Source organism: Mirounga leonina, unplaced genomic scaffold (genome assembly GCF_011800145.1).
Source record: "Mirounga leonina isolate KUSES-001 unplaced genomic scaffold, KU_Mleo_1.0 Mir_53, whole genome shotgun sequence".
NCBI lineage: Eukaryota > Metazoa > Chordata > Mammalia > Carnivora > Phocidae > Mirounga > Mirounga leonina.
This window is the reverse complement of record NW_023270807.1, coordinates 80,459,770-80,483,339: the sequence shown is the minus strand read 5'-3', so window position 1 is coordinate 80,483,339 and position 23,570 is coordinate 80,459,770. Positions and strand designations below refer to the sequence as shown.

General features: G+C 41.1%; 1 protein-coding gene across 1 annotated transcript in view; it reads left to right on the top strand.

Annotated features, from left to right (window-relative positions):
* SOGA3 (SOGA family member 3) overlaps positions 1 to 21,733 on the top strand; it is a 43,577-nt gene extending 21,844 nt beyond the window's left edge. The window contains exons 4-6 of the mRNA XM_034990579.1: positions 12,068 to 12,139; positions 18,821 to 19,996; positions 21,402 to 21,733. Coding sequence (XP_034846470.1) covers positions 12,068 to 12,139; positions 18,821 to 19,996; positions 21,402 to 21,512 — 1,359 coding nt within the window. The 3' untranslated portion in view covers positions 21,513 to 21,733. The remainder of the gene's footprint in view (positions 1 to 12,067; positions 12,140 to 18,820; positions 19,997 to 21,401) is intronic.
* Positions 21,734 to 23,570: the final 1,837 nt, after the last annotated feature.

Below are 23,570 nucleotides of genomic sequence, written 5' to 3'. Positions count from 1 at the left end.
ATATATAGTATTCCATATATATATATATAGTATTCCATATATATATAGGCTGAAGAAGAAGATACTTGACATGTGATTACTCTCTTCCAGTATTTGGAGGGATTTAATATAGAAGATAAGGTAGATTTATTATTTGAATCACTTTTTTTTTTTTTAAGTAGGCTCCATGCCCAGCATGGGGCACAATACAGGGCTTGAACTCACGACCCTGAGATCAAGACCCTAGCTGAGATCAAGAGTCGGACACTCAACTGACTGAGCCACCCAGGCACCTCACTTTGAGTCATTTTTAACTTTAAGTAGATTTAGGATCAGAATACAGACATTTTATCCATTAGAGACATTTGTAAAGAGATTGGCTTGCCTGCCTCATATGGGAGCAAGCTCCTGGAAAAGCACAGGCAGAGACTAGGTCGTATATAAAGGATTCCTATAGGGTGCTGAATGGAAGATTGGTTTTTTTGGGCACCTTCCACATACGTGACCTTAGCAGTCCAAGGCAGAGTTTGAACATTTCACTGTCACCAGAGGCCAAGCTGGTTATATAAATGAAAGAAGCTGTTTGTGTTAAGACTGATGGGGCAAACTGGATATTGTATGTCTCAATATTTAGTTCCAACCCAAGGATGTCATGCCATAATCAGGACCTAACTTTACCAGATCTTCCCATTTTTCAAGCAAAGCTGGAAATCTTGATTTTTAGAATGTAAATTGTCCACATTTTATTTTATTTTTCTTAAAGATTTTATTTATTTATTTGACAGAGAGAGAGAACACAAGCAGGGGGAGTGGCAGGCAGAGGGAGAGGGAGAAGCAGCCTCCCTGCTGAGCAGGGAGCACGATGTGGGGCTCAATCCCAGGATCTTGGGATCATGACCTGAGCCGAAGGCAGTCACTTAACCAACTGAGCCACTCAGGCACCCCCACATTTCAAAAATTGGCAACTAATTCCAAAAATTTTAAAGCACAACTATGGGCTGTCACTTTTTTTTTTAATTTTTAAAAATTTTTTTAATTTTTATTTTTTTATTTTTTTTTTAAAGATTTTTATTTATTTTTCAACAGAGGGAGAGAGACAGCGAGAGAGGGAACACAAGCAGGGGGAGTGGGAGAGGGAGAAGCAGGCTTCCCGCTGAGCAGGGAGCCCGATGCGGGGCTCTCGATCCCAGGACCCTGGGATCATGACCTGAGCCGAAGGCAGACGCTTAACGACTGAGCCACCCAGGTGCCCTGGGCTGTCACTTTTTAACCTAACCTAGGAATTATTCCAGAAACTTACAACTACTCTTTTTCAGTACATTTCAGAAATAATTGAATACTCTGACCTTTAAAATTTTATCACAAAATATCTTAAATATGTAATTGTATAAAGAATCATTTTAAAGTACCTAAGTACCACTCCTTAGCATCCTGCCACTCTAGTGGCACTTTAAGCATATTTCTTACAAGATTTTGAACTTGATACAAAAACTTCTGTATTAATAAGGTAGAAGCCCGGTTGAGACACAATATAAAAAAGACTGGACAAATAAAATTTCAGTTTATAAATGCTGGCTGCAGTGTAGTTTTTCTCCTTTGGCTCAGTATTGAAAAAAGCCATAAGGCCCTGCTATCACTGCCCAGCCATAATTTTCTAAATGCATTTTAGTTGCTAAATGCAATGGTGCATAGAGCTCAATTCATTGACTAGAGCAAATTAGAAGGGAATATAAAGCTCTGCATTTGCTGATGACATTCATAGCTTAGTAAGTATATATTTCCTGTGGATCAAGGGTCTAAGGCATAAAATAATTTTTTTAACAATGATTATTTCAAAAGTCATTAACCAGGTTTTCAGATTTAAAGAAATAAGCTCAACTGAGAGAGCTCCCTGTTCTAAATCTCTTGCTGTGTGAAACTTTCTGAGGCCTTTGCATGGTTCCTATCTGGTGTAACGTATGACACGGAAGACAGAGAAGCACTTATTATGTTGTCTTTGCTTTTTAAAGGCAAGATGGTCTTACTTGGGATCCGTTTATTATCAGTAATTTGGAAAACCCACTAACAACCTATACCCTGCTCCAAAAGAGGGTTTCTACAATGACGTGAGAGTTTCTTGTATTAGAAACCTTGAGCCCCTTGAGGGTCCTTAGAGTAGTTTAGAGAATACAGAGACTATTTCTCCCGAAGGGCCTAAGAGTTGTTTTGATCATATGGTTGGTATGAAGCACACAATGGAAAGCATGCAGTTATTGGTTCCATGCCCAACGCGGCGCTTGAACTCCCGACCCTGAGATTAAGGGTTGAATGCTCTACCAACTAAGCCAGCCAGGTGCTCCTTATTGAGTCCTAACTTTTAAAAGGGATATTTTACGTAAGACCCAACTATTACAATTTCAACTCCCGCTTCCTCACAATTTCACTTCTTCTGGTTCTATAGTATAAACACATCCCATTAATGAGAGAAGCCTCCATTTCTTTTTTCTTTTTCTTTTTCTTTTTCTTTCTCTTTTATTTTTTCTCTCTGATATCTCATGGTCTTTAAGATCTCTTTGATTTTCTGGGGCGAAGTTCAGTATTTTGCTCTTCAAGTTTCTGGCTTACCTGACTTGCACTGTACTAATCATGGAAAGTGAGTTCCAGTGTAAAAACACTTATGCACGGGAGCCTGGGTGGCTCAGTTGGTTGGGTGACTGCCTTCAGCTCAGATCATGATCCTGGAGTCCCGGGATCGAGCCCCGCATCGGGCTCCCTGCTCAGCAGGGAGTCTGCTTCTCCCTCTGACCTTACCCCCTCTCATGCTCTCTCTATCTCATTCTCTCTCTCAAATAAATGGGAAAAATCTTAAAAAAAAAAAACACTTATGCACTATTAGCAAGCAATATGCTAGGAAAAGAGCAGAAGAGTTCCAAAGTAATTAGTGGTACCAAACCAACTTTCATAAAGGAAAGATACTATGCAAATCTAGAGCCATTCAAAGCCATGTGGCCTTGAGATAATCCTGATTCTTAAAAAGGCAAAAAGATTCAAATGTTTTCTCTTTCATCAGTGGCCTAGTTTGATAGCATGCTCTACAAATTTCACTCATTAATATTCCTTAGCAATAAAGAATTTATACAACTCTATAGTCAACCTGACCTCTGCTATAGTTATCTATCTCAGGACAAAGGGAGAAGGATGGAGAAGTCAAGAAAAGGAAAATTTATTGGATTCTTTTATCTAAAAATAAAATAAGAAAAAATAGGAATGGTTTGAGGCTTACCAGCAAGAAAAGTAGCTTTACCAGCTTTGAAAAGTGTTTATTTAGGTATTCACTTGAGGTAAAAAAAAAAAAAAAAAGAAGAAGAAGAAAGGTGTGGAAGCCTGATAACTCAGAAGATAGGAATGGGGCCCGGGCTCCTAGGACAGAAAAGAAGATGACCTTCTGGCAGAAGAAGGTTGACTTATTCCTGCAGATGTGGGACTCTACCTCCATGACACACACTTCTGTACGACAGGTCTACCTCTCCACATCTGTGACATGCACCTCTGTGTCAAAATCCAGACGGGCATCCCTATCTTTCCTAAGAATGAAAAGTTCACAGTTTTTTTATTTATTAGTATCTTCTGGGAACAAATCCCAGATTTAAACTGTTGGTCAGTTCCTTTCCTGAATCCTCCAAGATTGTTTCTTGGAGTAGATGAATTAAGGGTGACTTCCTTTTCCTCTGTTCTCAATTCTGTTCTTTTCCAAAGTTGGGTCTTCTTAACTAACCATCAGTAGAAATTTGAAAAATCTAATCCTTACATTACACTTGAGGATTTTCTGGGTATGACTGCCTTTAAGTTCTGTAAAGAACTTTTCAATTCTGTAAATTGACTTAAGTAGAAAGTCTTGTAAAATTAAAGTTATTTTTCTTCCTCTGCCTGGGAAATTATAGAAACAAAAGGACAATCAAAATTTGATAAATTTGATAAAGATAGAACTGACATATAAATAAGAAACCTAGATCTAGGGAAACACTGAAAATGTGTATACATCACTTCTTCCTGAAAAGGAAGAATAAAAGCTAAGTTCAAATGTGTTAACTTCAAAAATGTGCTGAGCCAGACCCTGTAATAAGCCTGACTGTTAGGATGAACTTTATTAGCTTTTAATTCATATCACACCTTTGGTGCTAGTTGAACACCTATTTTTATGAAAAGAAGCATCTGCAATCTGGAACTGAAAGGTGAGCCTTTATAATAATTTGTTTAAAGCTCAGTTTTATTTAAAAATATGGAATCAAAATATTGACAAAGGCAGGAGAAAAATAAAAACAAGGAAAGTACATTGAGCTTTGTTTTTTCCTATGTTTGAGAACCGCCTTCAACTCTTTTTCTTGACGTTTTATGTGAGTCTTTTGCTTTTCTGGGATTTTGAATAGGGGATTTTTTTTTTTTTTTCATAAATGTCAACCGGGGCTTTTTCAATTCCAATGGTGAAAAATATTTGGTAAATGTATCAGCTTTTGCCATGTAACAAACCATCCCAAAATTTAGTGGCTTAAAACAATAATTGTTTATTTACTTAATTCTGTGGTCCTCTATATAGATTATTTTGGTCTTAATTGGGTCCCTGCAATTATTTTTGGCCAGCTGACAGCTGACAATCAAGGCTCTGCATCTGAAAGTTTGCTGGCCATTGTCTAGGACAATGGGAGTAACTAGGCCATGTGACTCTTTCTTGGCTAATCTAGACCTGTCATATGGGGCAGCATGTGTCCAAGAGTGAGTCAGCAGAAGTGTGCCAGATCCCTTGAGGGTAACATCAGAACTAGCATGTCACCTCTCCTACCACATCTTAGTCCCACCAGATTTTATTATTCAAAGCAAGTCAAAGGGCCAGACCTGTTTGAAGAGGCACAGAAATAGACTCGGCCTCTAATGGGGCACATTGCAAGTGAACTGCCTATTGGGAGGGGAAAAATACAGCCAGTTTTGTAAAGAGTCTTACTGTGGAAAGCTTTAATCAGTAAAAAAGTCTTAAGTCTAATGTATAACAGACAGTGGTTGGAGCCCAAAGGTTAGTTGCCTTTATGCCCATAATTTCCAGAGTATTTTTTGTAGGCCTTTGGTGAGTGATATGATATGGAAAATGACTTCGTTCACATCAGAGTAATCACACTGATGTTTCTCCAAGGCTAGGGAAAGTGAGAGTTGGGAGGGTCACTGACTTGGTCCCTCCATGACTGAGAGCAGAGAGAGAGCCCCCCCCCTTTTTTAGGAATTTATTTATTTGTCAGAGAGAGAGAGAGCACAAGCAGGGGGAGCGGCAGGCAGAGGGAGAAAGACTCCCTGCCAAGCAAGGAGCCCGATGAGGGACTTGATCCCGGGACCCTGGGATCATGACCTCAGCTTAAGACAGACCCTTAACTGACTGTGCCACCCAGGCATCCCAAAGAGAGGGCACTTTTAGAAAACAACTCAGAGAAGAGTCCCCGTAACCTGGGCTTGAAGGCAGGAAGAGAAGCCCAGGTTCTGGAGACTTTGAGGGCCAGGGACAGAAGAGAAACTGTGTGAGAGGAGCTGATGAGTAGAAGCCACAAAAGCTGACAGCCCATCAAAGAGTGTTGGTACCAGATACCTTTTACAAAATGACTCAGAGACCCAGAATCTTAATTTTTGACACTAGGGAAAATGGGATTGGTAAAAAATCAAGAAAACAATTAGAGCACAGTGAAGGTATATCATATGTCCCATCGTAAATACTTTTCAGCTCATACATTTTTTGCTTCAGACTTTTTCTGTAGAAAACAATGAGACATTTTTATTTTTACAAGCTTTAAATGGACTTTTATTTATTTATTTATTTATTTAGTCGTTTCCTGACTTGTAAATTTTAGCTTAAATGGACTTTTATTTGTTTGTTTTGACCTTCTACGAACTGCTTGAGTTAGAATGCTTCAGAAAACAAATCTATATAAGAAGTAAGGTCAAAGTGGTAATTTCTTCATTCAGTTAGTATTGTCTGAGCAATGACCTGGTAGTAGGTGGACTTCTAACAAAGAATACGAAGTTCCTGTATGGGTAGAGCTCATGTTCCAGAATGAAGATTAGCCATGAATCAAATACACAAGTCAGAGGGTGAAAGAAGCTATGGAGAAAAATAAAGCAGGGTGAGAAGATAAGCAGTGCACTGAACAAGAGAGTAGAGGAGGTATTTTATATGGTGTTATTTGTTATCTTATATGAAATGGTTGGGAAAGGTCTCTGGTTAAGGACTCTGAAGGAGTTGCAGGGGTGGGTATGGGAGCATAGGAAGGAAGAGTGTTGTGGGCAGAGGAAAGGCCCCTATCTGGAGCATGCTTGGCATGTTTGAGGAACTACAAGGATGCCTGTCACATGAGCTCAAGGAAAGCAGGGGTGAGTGTGGTGGCAGGTGAGGTGCAAGAGCTTGTTTAGGGTGGGGGGCTGACTGACCACAGGCAGCAGAGAGGTGATTCTCAGAGCACCTGGTGCTCACCCTGCGAACTCTGAAAAAAAATGCCTAGGCCTAACCCCAGAATCTATTTTAATTGGTCTGGGTTAAAGCCTGGTGAAGTCTTTGGAAAACATTACCAGGACAAATCCAGTGTGTGATCGAGGTCTCCTAGGCCTTCGGAAAGTATGGCTCTGATTCTGAGTGAGACCAAAACTGCTGGACGATTTTGCACAGAACGGCATGACCTGATTATCCTAGTCTGCCTCCTTCCCCCACATTCCCTTTGGCTCCCAAGATCATGTCTTAGTATAAAGCTTGGGAACCTGTCTTAGTCCATTCGAGCTGCTATCACAAAACACATACTGGGTAGCGTATAAACAACAGAAATTTATTTCTCGCAGTTCTGGAGCCTGGAAGTCTGAGATCAGACTTGTGCCCTCATGGCCAGGTGAGGGCCCTCTTCTGGGTTGCAGACTTCTATACTCACCAGGCAGAAAGGGCTGGGGAGCTCTCTGGGTCTCTTTTGGTAGGGACACTAATCCCAACCATGAGGGCTCCACCCTTATGACTTAAGCACCTCCCAAAGGCCCACCTCCAAATACCATCACATTGGATATTAGGATTTCAACATACGAATTTGGGGGGTGGGGTGGGGTGGGGACATAAACATGAAGACTGCAGCAGAGCCAGAGTTCCTGCCTCTCTGTTTTCCTCCAGCCTTCCGTTGGAAATCCCCATGCCTCTTTCCCAATGTTCCCCTAAATGTATTTTTATTTTTTTTTAATTTTTTTTTTTAAAGATTTTATTTGTTTATTTGAGAGAGAATGAGATAGAGAGCATGAGAGGGGGGAGGGTCAGAGGGAGAAGCAGACTCCCCGCTGAGCAGGGAGCCCGATGCGGGGCTCGATCCCGGGACTCCAGGATCATGACCTGAGCCGAAGGCAGTCGCTTAACCAACTGAGCCACCCAGGCGTCCCATGTTCCCCTAAATTTAAAGGATGACTGTGAGTGTGTGTTACTGCTGGTGAGCCCTATGTTGACATAGAAAAACATATTGCTCCTGTGTAATATACGTGAACTAGGGCCCCAAGCCCATGCGGCGGTGGTAGAACAGCATAGAGAACATCCAACCCTATACTTTTCTTCCTCTGGAGTAACATTGTAACACAGTTGTTCAGAACAAGAACCCTGAGGCTGGATAACTTACACCCTGATTCTAACACTTCCTAGCTGAACGATTCGTTCTTTGCGTGCTCCAGGTAATGGTGTCAACCTCCTAAGTCTCTTGTAAGATCAAATGAGTAGTTACATATTAAGCGATTAGAATGTGCATGACACACAGTGCTCAATAAATCCTAGCTATTAATACAGCTTTAGTTTCCTTCTTGATTTCATCACCGTACAAATGGGTCTCTTCAATTTTAGCAAAAACGTAGGAGACTATTATACATTATCATGTCTTTCAGCGCTATTTTAGACAGGTTTTCCTCTGTTTAATTGCTGAAAACATAAAGATGTTACATATTAAGGAATGGACCAAATTCCAAATGAGGAAAAAAAGGCAGTCTCAAAATGTTTTTAGAACCCATTTTCTATAATTGCTGTGCAAGCATGTGTTTTTTGGAAAAACCCTTTAATTCCTGGCCTTTACATGGATGAACAAGAATAGCAACCTCTTTTGGACTAGTTGAGGCTGGGAAGGAAAAGAATTAAGATGTGGACAGGACATGCTTTGAACACATTTATCTATGTGGAGAACCATCTGAAGAGCCTACTTTGAGAACAAAGATGAAAATGTGAGATTTATGGGGCACTTGGGTGGCTCGGTCGTTAAGCGTCTGCCTTCGGCTCAGGTCGTGATCCCAGGGTCCTGGGATCGAGCCCCACATCTGGCTCCTTCCTCAGCGGGGAAGCCTGCTTCTCCCTCTCCCACTCCCCCTGCTTGTGTCCCCTCTCTCGCTATGTCTCTCTGTGTCAAATAAATAAATAAAATCTTAAAACAAAAAAAAAAAAAGAAAATTTGAGATTTAGTTGTGGAGCCCCAAACTGCTTCCCTGAGGAGATTCTTGGATTTGTGCATGCAGGTGGGGCAGGATGATGGGGGAGGAGGAAGCAGGGGGAGTTGGTGATGGAAATTTATACTCACAAGAAAGAGACTGGACTTATATTAGTTCTCCAACTTTCTCTACCCAAGTGAGTCCTATCTTTGTTTTATTGGAGTCAGAAAGTTAATAAAACTTAATGGAATATGAAAAGATGATTAAATATTTATTGAAAATTTAAATGTGATCCTTGAAGGTACTTGTCTTAGAAGTGCCTTACAGGCAGTTTACCTTTATTCAAGGAGAAATCTTTTTTCAGAGCTTTGGGTTTGACACCTCACTTGAGTAATATTCAAATAAAAGTAAAATAGAAAACGCCTCTTAGGAAAGGATGGCCTGGTTTCAGCTTTTCTCCAATATTAATTTAGAGGGCTCATTTTAACATTGCCCACAGGATAAAGTCTAAATTTCTCAGCTCCTCAAGCTGACCTCAGTGCTTTAAAAGTGTCTCCTTCTGCCTCAGCTCTGTGGTGTCTCTACCCGCATTACTTCTTGTCTGAAGTCAGTGAGTCTATAAAGGCACACCTATTCCCCTGAGTCTTTGCTGCTTTTTTTATTTGGTTTTATTTTTGTTGAAATTTTGTACATCCTTCAAAGATCGGCCATCTCAGATGATTTCCTCTGATCTCTTCAGATCTGGAATCATAGTTGCCTCTTTGTCCTCTCAATATTTTGTTTGTTCTTCATTCATTGCCCTTCCTTAATTCTGTCTACTGTTTTAGCTAATTATCTGCATCCTTTTAACCATAATAAACACTTAGCTCTTTGTGGGGAGGAGAGTAAAATATTCCTCAGTCGCATTTGTATAACCATATAGTATCATATATATGCCAGAACTCAACAAATATCTATGGAATGAATGAAAAATTAAGACCCACTCAAAAAAGCTCTCAGAATCTTAGAGCATACTTTCCCTCATTTCCCTTGCATGGTGTCCCTTTACCTCATTGACACTTGGACTTCTACTTTTGTGTCTATGTATTTTTTCTATGACAGTCTGATTATGGATACTTTTTGCTTGCAACAACCTTATTCAGTATCCTTCAAGATCTGACTCATGCCATCAGCATCATTTGCTGCCCTCACATTTTGTTACAGACATACTGAATTGTGTCCCGGAAATGGTTTTTCTATATGGAATGCTTTGTTCTTCCCTTTCCCCTCTTCTCCATATTCAACTGGCTGACTCTTCCCTCCCAGATTCAGGATAAGAGGTTACTTCTTTCTAGAAATTGTCCCTAGCTCCCCACACCATCTCCAGCCCCAGACTGACTTAAGCCTTTCTCCCTTATGATCTAGTGTAATAAAGATAGAAAAGATTTGGGTTAAAACCTGATTCTGCTACTTATTGAGCAGTGATTTTAGACCAGCTCCTCTCAAACTTTATCATGCATCAGAATCACCAGGAGAGCTTGTTAAATCAAAGGGGTGTTTTAGGGGCACCTGGGTGGCTCAGATGATTAAGCGTCTGCCTTCGGCTCAGGTCATGATCTCCAGGTCCTCCAGGTCCTGGGATCAGGCCCCATGTCGGGCTCCTGGCTCAGCAGGGAGTCTGCTTCTCCCTCTCCCTCCGCCTCTTCCCACTGCTCGTGCTATCTCTCAGTCTCTCTCTCTCAAATGAATAAATAAAATCTTTATAAAAAGGGGGGGCGGTGTTTTAAGAATTAATTGAGATAATATATGTAAAGTGTTTGACATGAATTAGTGCTCAATCATCACCAGTTACTATTGTTTTTACATTATCGTTGCTTTCATCACACTGTTTTAAATTGCAGACCGAATAGACCATTTGTCGAGTAAACTAGGAAACTCATAATAAACAGTGACTCCGCTGGTTTATTATTGTTGTATCACAGGCGCCCTATAAAGTACATTGGTTAGCACTAAATGAACATATAATAAAATACCCTAAAAATAAAAGCATTCAATAAATATTTAATGAAGTGAATTTGGCTGCTTCTTTGCAGGTAGTTCCTACCCAGACTGTTCCAGGATTTCCTAGTTCAGCTTGCTGTATTTTGGGGTTTTCTTGGGACTGCTTTTGTTGATTGGTTCCCAAACCACCTTTGGTTATGGCAAATCAGTCCTCACAGCCTTTGTTTCTAAGATTATACAAGCAACATGGAGAACATCTTCCTGTAAAGAAGTAGAAATAGATAAGCACACGGGCCATTCATTTGGCTCTGCAGTCTGAATTTCATACTGAATGAAAGCAGTTGCAGCAATGTATTCCCCTGCCTTCTGTGCCTGAACATATGCCTGCATTTAACACTGGATATGGGTTAGAAACTAACATGGGGAAAATGTAATTTGGGGTTCTTTGCAAATTCATGAAGCCTCCTTTTTTGGGAAGCCTTTCCTGCTTTTACATTCAGCCTATACCCCCATCCTCCTCTTTGACCTCAGAACCTCATATTTTATGAATACATTCATTATGAATATGTTTCGTTAGTTCAGCAAATATTTTTTTCCTATATCTGCCATGTGTCAAATACTATTCTGATGACGGTGATATCACACTAAGACAAAGCCCCTGCTTCACAGAACCGAAAGCGTGGCATTTACCAACTGGTACGATAATTGTTTCTCTGTCTCCCATGGTATATTGTGCACTTCCTGATGGTGGGTGCACTATTTAATTGATCTTTGGGTATCCAGTTCAATAGCCGGTATGTGGTAGGTATTCATACATATGGATTAGTTTTTATACAGAGGGACTCTCCTTAATATATTGGTGCTGAGAAATGGAACAGAGTACTAGAGATCATGTATTGCTGGTCCATGAAAGGATCTGGCGCTAGATATGTTTTTTTTTTTCTTTCTTTTTTTTTTTTTTTACTTACAAAGTGTTGTTTGTCTGAATTTCAATTAGGGCCAACCAATACATAACAATCCAGATTTCTAGCTTCTCTAGAAAAAACCCACGTTTCTGTATTGCACCAATCAGCTGCAGCTCACTCCCACTCAGCCTGCTCCTTAGATGGAGCCTGTCCTCTTCAGTTCACTGTAACAATTTCCTACTGTATTACATGTGTGTATATGGATATGGGTATTGTATTTGTTTGCTCAGATGTGTGGTGAAGAAAGAGCAAAATTCTTCAGATTCTACGTAAATCCACTGAAAGTTTGTATTTACAAGCTTATGAAAACCTGCCTTCAACTGGAAACACCTTATTCCTTTTTTTTCTTCTTTAGAGAGGAATGCTAACAAGGATTTGCTTTTGTTTGGAATATGTAATAATATTGGGTCATCAGTCTAAATTTTATCCAAGGTGTTCTCTGCAGTGTCGTAGTGGGTCTCCTGTCTTCCTCAAATTATTTAGACAATTGCCAGTTACTCTTCTACTGAGAAGTGTATCCCAGTCCAAAGTAAAAATACATAAAAATCTGTCTGGTTTGGAGTTTTTTTTCCTCCTTTATGATTATTGAACTAACACAATTTATTTGGTTTGGTTTTGTTATATGACATTAGACACTTTTAAAATCATAAAATTGAGTTAAAATGATAGTTTACCAAACTAAATATGTTTATGCTTTGTTTCAGCTATCCTTAAAAAGAAGAGGAAGCAAAGATTTGCCAAAATCTGAAAAAAAGACTCAACAGACTCCCACAGAGGTATGTGGAAATAAAATTTCAACTAGTACATCAAACACTCTAAATGTATATAATAATAAGCTACATCTGTAAATGGACATAGTAGCCAGATGCACTCATGTAAAAAAAGAGTTTAATTATGCATGTTCGTTCTGTAGTTGTAGATACAGGCAGTATAAAGCATTCAGCATCTTTTTTTTTTTTTAAAGATTTTATTTATTTATTTGACAGAGACACAGTGAGAGAGGGAACACAAGTAGGGGGAGTGGGAGAGGGAGAAGCAGGCTTCCGGCAGAGCAGGGAGCCCGATGTAGGGCTTGATCCCAGGACCCCAGGATCATGACCTGAGCCAAAGGCAGACACTCAACCATCTGAGCCACCCAGGTGCCCCTAATTCAGTATCTTTGTTTATGAAGCTAACACTAACACCCCTATTATTGCTTTTATGGTGTAAGCACACGGCAAAATGCCATTAGTACCTTATGTGTTGCTGTGTTTGACAACTGTATGCATAGAGCTAATCTTCTTCACTCATAATTAACAAGGTCAATAGAATGGCTGTTCCTATAGCATCAGGAGTGAGTAGAGAAAGGAATGCTATGGTGAGGGAAGCAAGAGGCTTGTGATGAGAAGGCCCTAGAAGAAGTAATTCTCTATGCCAGTGATTGGGGAAGCAAAAGCAAGGAAACGAATACAAATAAAACTTAAAGGATGTACTGAGGGATGCCTGGCTTGCTCAGTCAGTGGAGCGTGTGACTCTTGATCTCGGGGTTATGGATTTGAACCCCAAATTGGGTGTAGAGATTCCTTAAAAATAAAATCTTAAAAAAAAAAGAAAAAGATATATTCAACCTGGGCTTGTTACGAACTTCAGAAACACAGCCCCAGTAAAGACTAGCTCTGCTATCAGGATGAGCAGAAGGTGCTAATGGATGTAATGAAGGAGAATTTAAAGCAGAAGAGGAAATATTTGGGGGCAGAAGTGACATTATGGCTCTCCAAGAACACTTGGCTAGTTATTGACTTTTGCATGCATCATTTGGAATCTCATACTATAGCATACCTTTTTTTATTCTTACAAGTTGTTTTCTCATTAGATAATAATTTTAACTAAAGTAATATTGAAATATCCAAAATTTGGAAAAGTTGGTGTCAATTTTTTTAAAAACACAACATATTAAATGGGTTTTTTTTGAAGATTTATTTATTCATTTTAGAGAGAGAGCATACAAGTGGGGGGAGGGGCAGAGAGCGAGAATCTCAAGCAGACTCCCTGCTGAGTGCAGAGAGCAACGGGGCTCCATCCCACCACCCAGGAGATCATGACAGAGCTGAAACCAAGAGTTGGATGCCTCAACCGACTGAGCCACCCAAGCACCCCATAAAACACAACATCTTGACTGTTGATCTTCCCTTTTCCTCTCTCTTTCTGTTCTGTTCTTGGTTAACTTTTCTCCTGGTACTGGCACAAGGACATCGAGAAGCGTCAGCAGTTCAAAAATCCCAGAGAGTCTCAGAGCAAGCCATTATTCCATTTTTTATCTTTCTCAACGTTCTCTTACCAAGTTCAAAGACACTCTGTCACTACAGCTTTCTCACTCTGCCTTTGCCATAACTTTCGCCATCTTCTGTACATATTTTGCTGTGGGTCATCTCACATGTTGCCATCAGTTATCTTCTCCACCTTATTGATGGAGAAGGAGCTATATGCTCACTTTTCTAAAATCCTAAGTCAGCTTTAATCAGCAGTTTTTTTTCTTTTAAAACTCACATTTGGCCTATTCTAAAATTCCCGTGTTAGAGTTTATTTATTTTTGCAACAATAGGCTCTTATCCGGGAATGTTTAGTTTGTTTCTAGCTCTATGACCCTCCCACTCTACGTGCATGTGGGCTCCTCTCTGCAAGAGACATCCACAGCCTTCATCTGTTTCCTAGTGGGACCTGGGACCTTTCAACAGCCAAGCAACAGTGCAGTCCACCAGTTTTTATTTCATGGCCCAAACGTCTGGGAGATTTATAAGTGTGCTGTTGTGGCCATGGAAGTCCCTGCTAGTGTTTCCAGTTCATTTATTTTCAGAGATTATTACCTGTAGTTTTTCAAAAACCCACCCCAGCGGTTTGACCGGGACTGTCTTGGATGGGAGATCTCAATTATAAAGTAGTCCACAGACGATTTTATTGCTCAGTCAAGGTTGAGGACCATTGATTCTTAGATTACTGCAAGCCTCCCATTCTATTGTTTACATATTCATCTCCCATACTTGGTCAGGGCAGATTGTCATCATGGGTCATGTTATTCAGCTTTGACTTGTCCGTGGTCTAGTGCCTGATAGTGCAACGTGTTCAGTATGCGCTTTTGAATACTCTCGTGTCTCCTTTATCTAGGTTGAGCCAAATGAAACTGCCAGCATGCTGTGATTTTGACCTATGCAAATGGCAGGTCCATATGGTTCCACCTACTGTTATCTGTACGGCTTCGTACTTCATTTTTATTTGCTTTAGCTTCTTTGGTGTATTATTTACACGTCCCTTCAGCAGCACAGTGACTATTTACTGCGAAATGGTATCAAACAGCACTTAAGAGCAGTGACATGCCAGCTGTATGGTCTTAGATGACTTATTTATTCTTTCCATGCCTTTGTTTCCTCGTCTGTAAAATGGGATCATAATAGAGAGTTGTTGTATTTATTAAATGAGTTTAATGCATGCAATTCATCAGGAGTGCAATTTAGCATCTAGTAGTGGCTAAATCAAAGCTGGGCTCAGCTTACTTCTTTTGGCCTCTTACCATCTTTATGTTCCCCTTCATCACATGTCATTCGTATCTTCTTTTTTTTTTTTTTTAAAGATTTTACTTATTTATTTGAGACAGAGAGAATGAGAGAGAGAGAGCACATGAGACGGGGGAGGGTCAGAGGGAGAAGCAGGCTCCCTGCCGAGCAGGGAGCCCGATGCGGGACTCGATCCAGGGACTCCAGGATCATGACCTGAGCTGAAAGCAGTCGCTTAACCAACTGAGCCACCCAGGCGCCCTCAGAGACAACTTGCTTCACATCTGGAAGCACTGTAATGTTTCTTGCCTAGCATCCACTGTGGAAAATAGGAGCAAGCATGTACTGCTCAGTCATTGTCAACCAGGCACTTTCCATACCATCTCGATTTAACGTGTTCAGTGTTTATAGTCAGTATTTCCATGCTCAGTTGCAAATGCAGCTATAATCCTTAGGTTTCAGGCTGTACATGCAGGGCACATTGCCTATGGGGTTCTTAAGTTCCTGGCGTTGTAGAAACTATCACACTTTGTATATTGAAAAGATTTCTTTTTAAACAAATACAAAATAATTACTATGGTGCCCATCATTCTCCTTCCCTCATAGTGACTTTCTTACATGCAGTATATGTCCAAGTCTTAAAATAAGGTTTATGTTTTCATTCCTTTAAGGCAGGAGAGTTTACATATACACAAGTCAAGTATATGTAAACTTGTGTTATGTTTGCTTCACATAGCCTAGTGAGGTATGATTCTGCTCCAGTCTGTGACTTAGACCACATCCAGTGCTATTTTGGTTAGATTCAGACTGCAGCATTTTACTATTTTTTTTTACGAGCAAATAAAGGCCTAGCCTTGCAATCAAGGAGTTCTACCATACATGTAGCCCAACTTAAATTCCCAGTCTCCCCTACTTTTACTTCCTAACAAAGCCTAGTTTATGTAAAAGCATATTGGACTTGCTTATTGCTGGTCACCTTTCTATTCAAACAATGTTTCTAATTCCTGCATGATATTTGACTCTCCTGCCCCCACCACAACTTTAACCAGTTCTTATGTGTCTCTCTTTCTTTTCTTCTTCTCTTCAGTTGCTTTCAAAACCACTGCCATGGCATCAACCATCACCTGTATTTTTTTTGTTCAACCATCACCTCTATTTATCTCATTCTCGTGTCCTCCCTTTTGGACCTGAACTCTCTACAGAGTCAGAGGTGTAGTCTTTGTAATCGTGGGCCTAAGATTCCACCTGCCTGTTGATAGATGTTTCCACTAGATATCCCCTCCACTGACACACGTCAAAGACAGTATTTTAATACACTTAGACTCATCTTCTTTGTTCATTCTCTATCCCTGTCATTAGCAGCCCCATCCATCAAGACGCCTAAGCTGGAAACATCAGGATTATCTTTGAGTCTTCTGCTGATGTGTTGTTTCGTTAGTTTGAGGGCCCAGCACATAGTCTCTTGTAGAGCAGCTTCTCTCTTCCCTTGTGAAATGGATTTTCATGCCAAATCTTTCTGTGACATACATTCTCCTCCTTCTCTCTCACTGTGCTCCTGGGAATTCTCTCATCTCTTCTCTCTGCTTCTGTCCTTTCTTTCTTTTTTTTTTAAAAAATGCTGCTCACTCTCACACTGCCATGGCTCATTAGATTCTGGATCTTTTTTTTTTTTAAAGATTTTATTTATTTATTTGACAGAGAGACACAGCGAGAGAGGGAACACAAGCAGGGGGAGTGGGAGAGGGAGAAGCAGGCTTCCCGCAGAGCAGGGAGCCCAATGTGGGACTCGATCCCAGGACCCTGGGATCATGACCTGAGCTGAAGGCAGTCGCTTAACCAACTGAGCCACCCAGGCGCCCTGCTTCTGTCCTTTCTTCTAAACCCCTTCTAGAGGAAAGTATACTAGCCAACTCATCCAATTTCTTTTATTTTACCCCATAGTCCTACTTTCCTTCTCTTCTGCTACTTTTCTAGAAGCAACATGTACAGTAGAAAGAATAAATTTTGGGGGACGCCTGGGTGGCTCAGTCGGTTAAGCGTCTGCCTTCGGCTCAGGTCGTGATCCCAGGGTCCTGGGATCAAGTCCCGCATCAGGCTCCTTGCTCCGTGGGGAGCCTACTTCTCCCTCTGCCTCTCTCTCTCTCTGTCTCTCATGAATAAATAAATAAAATCTTAAAAAAAAAAAAAGAAAGAAAGAATAAATTTTGGAATCGGTCTGGATCCGGATGTGCTCTGTCACTTATTAACTTGTGCTCTACCAAGTTAATCAACCTTTCTGAAGCTCATCTGCCTTATCTATAAAGTAGACCTAGATCACCTTCCTCACAGGGCTCATGTCAGGGTATAATGATATAAAGAATATGATGGTCAGGCTCTGTGCACTCAGCAGCTCTCAACCCCAGCTCTCAATTCCATACTAATTCTCATTAGCAGAAAGGAGGACAGGAGACCTGTGCCCTGCTCTTCATCTCTTCCATCTCAAAGGCTCTGGGCCATATTTAATGAGCATCTCTGGAAGAAGCTCCTTATTTTCACTACCAGTGGTTGCTGCTACTTTACTACAATTCATCTCAAACATAGCTGACTCATTGCTGGACAAGGAAGGCATTTTTATTTCCATTTAAAAAATGAGGAGGGGCGCCTGGGTGGCTCAGTCGGTTAAGCGTTTGCCTTCAGCTCAGGTCATGATTTCAGAGTGCTGGGATCAGGCCCCCCATACGGCTCCCTGCTCAGCAGGGAGTCTGCTTCTCCCTCTGCCTCTGTCCCACTATCCCCCATCCCCCTCCCCCTGCTCATGTGCTCTCTCTCTCTCTCAGATAAATAAATAAAATCTTTTACAAAAATATATTTAAAAATGAGGAAACCAAAATCCACAGAAGTTACACCGTTGACCCAAAGTACATACTTAAAAGAGAATTTGGGGGAAATTGTCCTCAGGAAATGTGTCCTTGGGCATAAAAATGTACTTTGATATTAGTTAGCTCTCAGCAAATTGATTTCCAGTTTTTGTTTGTTTGTACTTTTCAGCTTAGTCAATGATTAGTGTTTGCAGGGTGTCCTAAGAATTGTGAGAAGAGCTTCTATAGGATCTACTCCGTCATCCATTTACCAGGCAGAACCAACTTTATTCATTTTAGACTGATGGGAATGTATCTTTTTTTTAAAAGCAATCCAGATGAAACACCTGCCAGTTTCTCCTTGGATGGGCCATTCCAGTGTTAAATTTTCCTTACTTTAAATAAGGCCTTTAAGTAAGCCATTCTGCCTTGCATACAGATGGAGAAGAGATTGCTTTCTTTGTTCTTTCGGAGCTATCATGAGCCTTAAAGTCAGACAGAACTGAATTCAAATTTCACCTTTGTCTTTTGCCACTTAATAGCTCTCTAACCTTGAAAAAGTTATGGAGTAGCTTTAAACCAGGTATTTTAATATCTATTACTAAGTTTACTCTAAACATTAAATTAGGTCATACGTTTAAAGAGCTTTACAGAAGTTGGCTGAGAGTCGGTGCTCAATAAATGGCAGCGTGTTCCTTCCAGGGAACAGGTTTCACATTTATTATAGTCAGGGGAATTCAAATCATGTAAAAAACAAAACATACAAAAGGAACATTGTTGAAATGACAGCCCCACGGTTGTGCTCAGTTACAACACATAATGGTCTCTGGATAGTGATGACTGTAGTGTTTCTCTTTTTATATTTCTTTCTCTCTTTGTTTCCAGGATGTGATATTGTCTTCATCTTTTATCTGCCAAATAATTTAAACAATTTGTAGAAAATATACAGCATCGACTACTCTCTCTCTAGAGAGTAGTCTCATTGCATTTTAATTACAAGAAAACGCAATTATTTTTGCAGGTGTACTTTTTTGTTTTCTCGATTTACATAAAAATGGTCTCTTATCCTCTTACCCTCTTTTTCCTAAATGAGGAGGACAATGAGGATCTGAAATGCCAGCTGCAGTTCGTGAAGGAAGAAGCTGCTTTGATGAGAAAGAAAATGGCCAAGATTGATAAAGAAAAGGACAGATTCGAACACGAGCTTCAGAAGTACAGATCCTTTTATGGAGATCTGGACAGTCCTTTGCCCAAAGGAGAAGCCGGGGGGCCGCCCAGCACCAGGGAGGCTGAGCTCAAGCTGAGGCTGAGGCTGGTGGAGGAAGAAGCCAACATCCTGGGCAGGAAGATCGTGGAACTGGAGGTGGAGAACAGAGGCCTGAAGGCAGAACTAGACGACCTGAGGGGGGACGACTTCAACGGCTCGGCCAACCCCCTCATGAGGGAGCAGAGCGAATCCCTGTCGGAGCTGCGGCAGCACCTGCAGCTGGTGGAAGACGAGACGGAGCTGCTGCGGCGGAACGTGGCCGACCTGGAGGAGCAGAACAAGCGCATCACTGCGGAGCTCAACAAGTACAAGTACAAGTCCGGCGGCCACGAGAGCGCGCGACACCACGACAGCGCCAAGACCGAGGCCCTGCAGGAGGAGCTGAAGGCGGCACGCCTGCAGATCAACGAGCTCAGCGGCAAGGTCATGCAGCTGCAGTACGAGAACCGCGTGCTTATGTCCAACATGCAGCGCTACGACCTGGCCTCGCACCTGGGCATCCGCGGCAGCCCCCGCGACAGCGACGCCGAGAGCGACGCGGGCAAGAAGGAGAGCGACGACGACTCGCGGCCGCCTCACCGCAAGCGTGAGGGGCCCATCGGCGGCGAGAGCGACTCGGAGGAGGTGCGCAACATCCGCTGCCTGACACCCACCCGCTCCTTCTACGCGGCGCCGGGGCCCTGGCCCAAGAGCTTCTCCGACCGGCAGCAGATGAAGGACATCCGCTCGGAGGCCGAGCGCCTGGGCAAGACCATCGACCGGCTCATCGCCGACACTAGCACCATCATCACCGAGGCGCGCATCTACGTGGCCAACGGGGACCTGTTCGGACTGATGGATGAGGAGGACGACGGCAGCCGCATCCGCGAGCACGAGCTGCTCTACCGCATCAACGCGCAGATGAAAGCCTTCCGCAAGGAGCTGCAGACCTTCATCGACCGCCTCGAGGTGCCCAAGTCCGCGGACGACCGCGGCGCCGAGGAGCCCATATCCGTGAGTCAGGTACAGTTCTGCCTATTGCGAGCCACGGCGATGGCGAGGCTGGTCCGCGGATTCGTGGTCCCTGATGGGGCGTCTCCGCGCACCGACCTCCACGCCCCGCTTTAGGGAAGTCCCCGCTCGCTGGGCTTCGGAGCCCCACAGCGCACCTGTTCCCTCACGCTGTCCTTCTTCAGGCCTCAGGTTTTCGTAACCCACTTAGGAACTCCCTCCCCTCTGTTTTGTTTAAGAAGGAAATTTGCACACACACACCCCCCCTCAGTTTTTGTGTAAAGATTAAAGGATCTTTAAGATATATTATTTATTTGTCAGTATGTTCAGTATTACTTTACTGAGTCTAATGGATCAAGCTGCAAGAAGATCCCAGATGGGAATCTTTAATTATGTATTTGCAGGTTTTAAACCAAGATTGAAATTGAGTTTAAAATTTTTAAAAATGTTTTAAATATCCAGGATTATTGTATAACTACTGACAAATGCACAAACCAGCAGTAAAGAGAGAGGATACTGTGTCTAGGGCCCTCCCAAAAGGAACAAATGGAAGTCATTCCTTTACCACAAGTGGAAGTAACAGAATCATTATTTCTAGAAAAAAAAAAATCACTGCCAGCTCTCTAGTGGAGACTCTCATGACTGGGGAAGGAGTGTTTCACTTTAACGCAACACTGATTCAGAGAACTAGTGATAACTATTCCCGAACAGGGAAAACCAGCATTTTTCCTTCATCCTAATTTGTAGAGGCACAACTGATGAATTGGACTGAGCTGCTCTAGCCAGGTATGGTGGCCAAAGACCCATGCATTTTGTCAGAATTAACCACATAAGAGAGAATTTGTAAAACATAACAGGCAGCGCTCGCTACCTGTCTGGCAAGCCTCCTGTCCTGTATCGACTGGAGAACCCACGGAAGTACAACAGCATGCATGGCTTTTAAGACACGCAAGAGATTTAAACTTAAAAATCAGTGTATACGCAGAAGCATGACATTAAATTAACTGCCTGTTAGTCACAACTAGAAGATTGCAACCCTATTGCTTATTTACATTGCATGTTGCTCTGCTTTGCTATAAAAAAAAAAGTTGTATGATAAAACATTGAATTTTGAAATGTTAAAGCTTATTGTTTCTCTAATTATGTCAAATGGTTGGTTTTTAGTTTCCTTGTAGCAGATTTTTGAATACTTGAAGCATGTGGGTTTTCAATTATACCATCAGGGAAAAAAATAGGAATCAGAGTGAGAGAAAGCACTGTGTATAATAATAGGTTTCAGATTTTGTAAATACAGGCTTGAGGGAGGGTTCTTCTTCATCTTAAATTGATTGGATGCTTAGATTAGTTAATATAAATTTAAGTTTTAAAAATTATTATTAATTAACTCTTCTCTTTGTCTCTGCATTTACCTCCCCAGATGTTCCAGCCTATCATTTTACTTATTCTCATTCTTGTATTATTTTCATCACTTTCTTACACAACAATATTTAAACTTGTCTTCCTTTTTACACTATTTTTTGTACTGTAAATCTTTCATCATTTACCATTCATTGTAGTATTTTCAGTTTGTTTATTTTGTTCACCCTCCAAGATAAGAAGTAAAAGAAGTATAATTTCTGTAATAATCAATGCTATAAAAACACTGAAGACTGCTTATTTTTTAAAAAGACCCATCTTACCACTACCAAATTCAATAAGAAGCCCAAGCATTAAAATATTTCAGGTAAGCAAGTAATTGTGACTTTTTATATAAATCTTTTTAATTTTTGCTTCTTTCTTTTACATCTTAATCTGCACTCTTCTTGATAAATAATTATGACTGTAAAAATTGACTAAATCTTTCAATTATTTCTCAGTAGTTGACTATTATGATAACTGAAAAGCTGGACATTCACAAGATGATCACATTTCAAAATATAGATAGATGGACTTATAAAGGATCTTTGCTAGGTTGCATCAGACTAACAAGATAGTTTTGATATCCAGTAAATGTTAGCAAAAATTATGGTGAATGAATTAAATGTGACCATCATGGAGAGTAAGCAATTCGTTGTGATGCTTGCTGTTGGTATTCTGTGTAAAAAGATGTGTTTGGGAGCAAGAGAGTGGATTAGGCCTTAGTTCATTGAGAAAGTGATTATATCTCTCCTACTGCATTTGACCAGCTCTAAGCAAAACAGCCATTTCTGCATTTACCTAATATACTTGGACATTTGTTGCTGATAAAATTTGTTGCCTGGAGTTCTGTCCTCTCTAATAGATTATCACACAGAACTGCTTCCAGAGTAGGGAAAAAATAGTCATTCTCTAGAATTTCATTAAGTCACAGTCCAAGGCCAGTGGCATCATTCCACTGTTGGAATCTATTTATATCTAGAGTTGCTCTCTAGATATAAACTCACTTTGGTGAACCTGAGCATCTCCTTTTCTCCTCATCCCTAAAGTGGCGTGGATAGGTTCCATGTACCCAAAATGTCCTGTTCTATCCATCTTGTTGACAATTTACCCAGTGTAAAACTGGAATGCACCACTGCCATCAAGATTCAGAAATACCAACACTCATGGAAGTCATGCACTCAGAAATGCTTTGCAGGTTGGCTGGTGGATATGAAAATCTGTGGTAAAGTGAGGTATCTTGCACCTCAGCATCAAGAACAGTATGTGGAAAATCTTTGCTCTACTACGAAAGTTGGTTCTGGAGACAATCTCTTGAACCCTCATGCCCCAGTACCTCCATTTCCCTTTGAGTAGTAATTTTTTAAAAAAGAAAAGATAACCCTTCACAATTGTTGAGAATTCAGTTTAAAATAACTGTTCTTAGTCTCCATGTTGTTATTTACATTTTTGGGGGGGGGGTTGGCTTTTGTTTTGTTTTGTTTTGGAGGGAGGAGAGACCAGGAGTGAGGAGTTGTTAGCCAACAGTTGGAATCTGTCACTATCTACTTGGCTTTTCGTCTTAGAGATTCAAAAGGCTAGGTAGCACTTTATGACAAAAAGAAATGAAATCATCTAAGTGCTGTATTTAATCAATTATTCCTCTTTTTACTTTTTTTAAAAAAATTATCTCAGGGAGAGCAACCACTTTAAAAATCAAAGTCTATCTGTTAGATCCTTGATTAAGCCTCCAGACCGCCATCTTAGGGGACCATTTTGGTAACAGAACTGAAAGGCAATGTTTGATGGCCAAAGTTTATCTGAAACGTTTATTGCCATTGAAGCTACGTACACCCACCTAAGCAATGTTTCTCAACTACCTGTGGAACATTTGGTGGTTTATGGAGGTGTTGTAGGTGGCCAAATGACTGGGAAGCCCTAATGGCAGTAAGAGGAAAGGAGTCAAAATCTCAAATAATTGTCCCACCAAAATGGTTAGTATTGTCCCTCTGATGAGGCATGGGATGCAGTGCACCTGTTCACTTCCGAAGTATCATGGATGTTCACCACCCTGTGTGGCTCTAAGAAACAGGCTTCAGAGTTGTTAACTTTCTTTATCATGAAAGAATCAAAAACTCAATATCTAGATCAGTGGTTTTCAATCCTAGCTGCACACTGGAATTCCTGAGATGTTTCTAGAATTGAGCCCCTA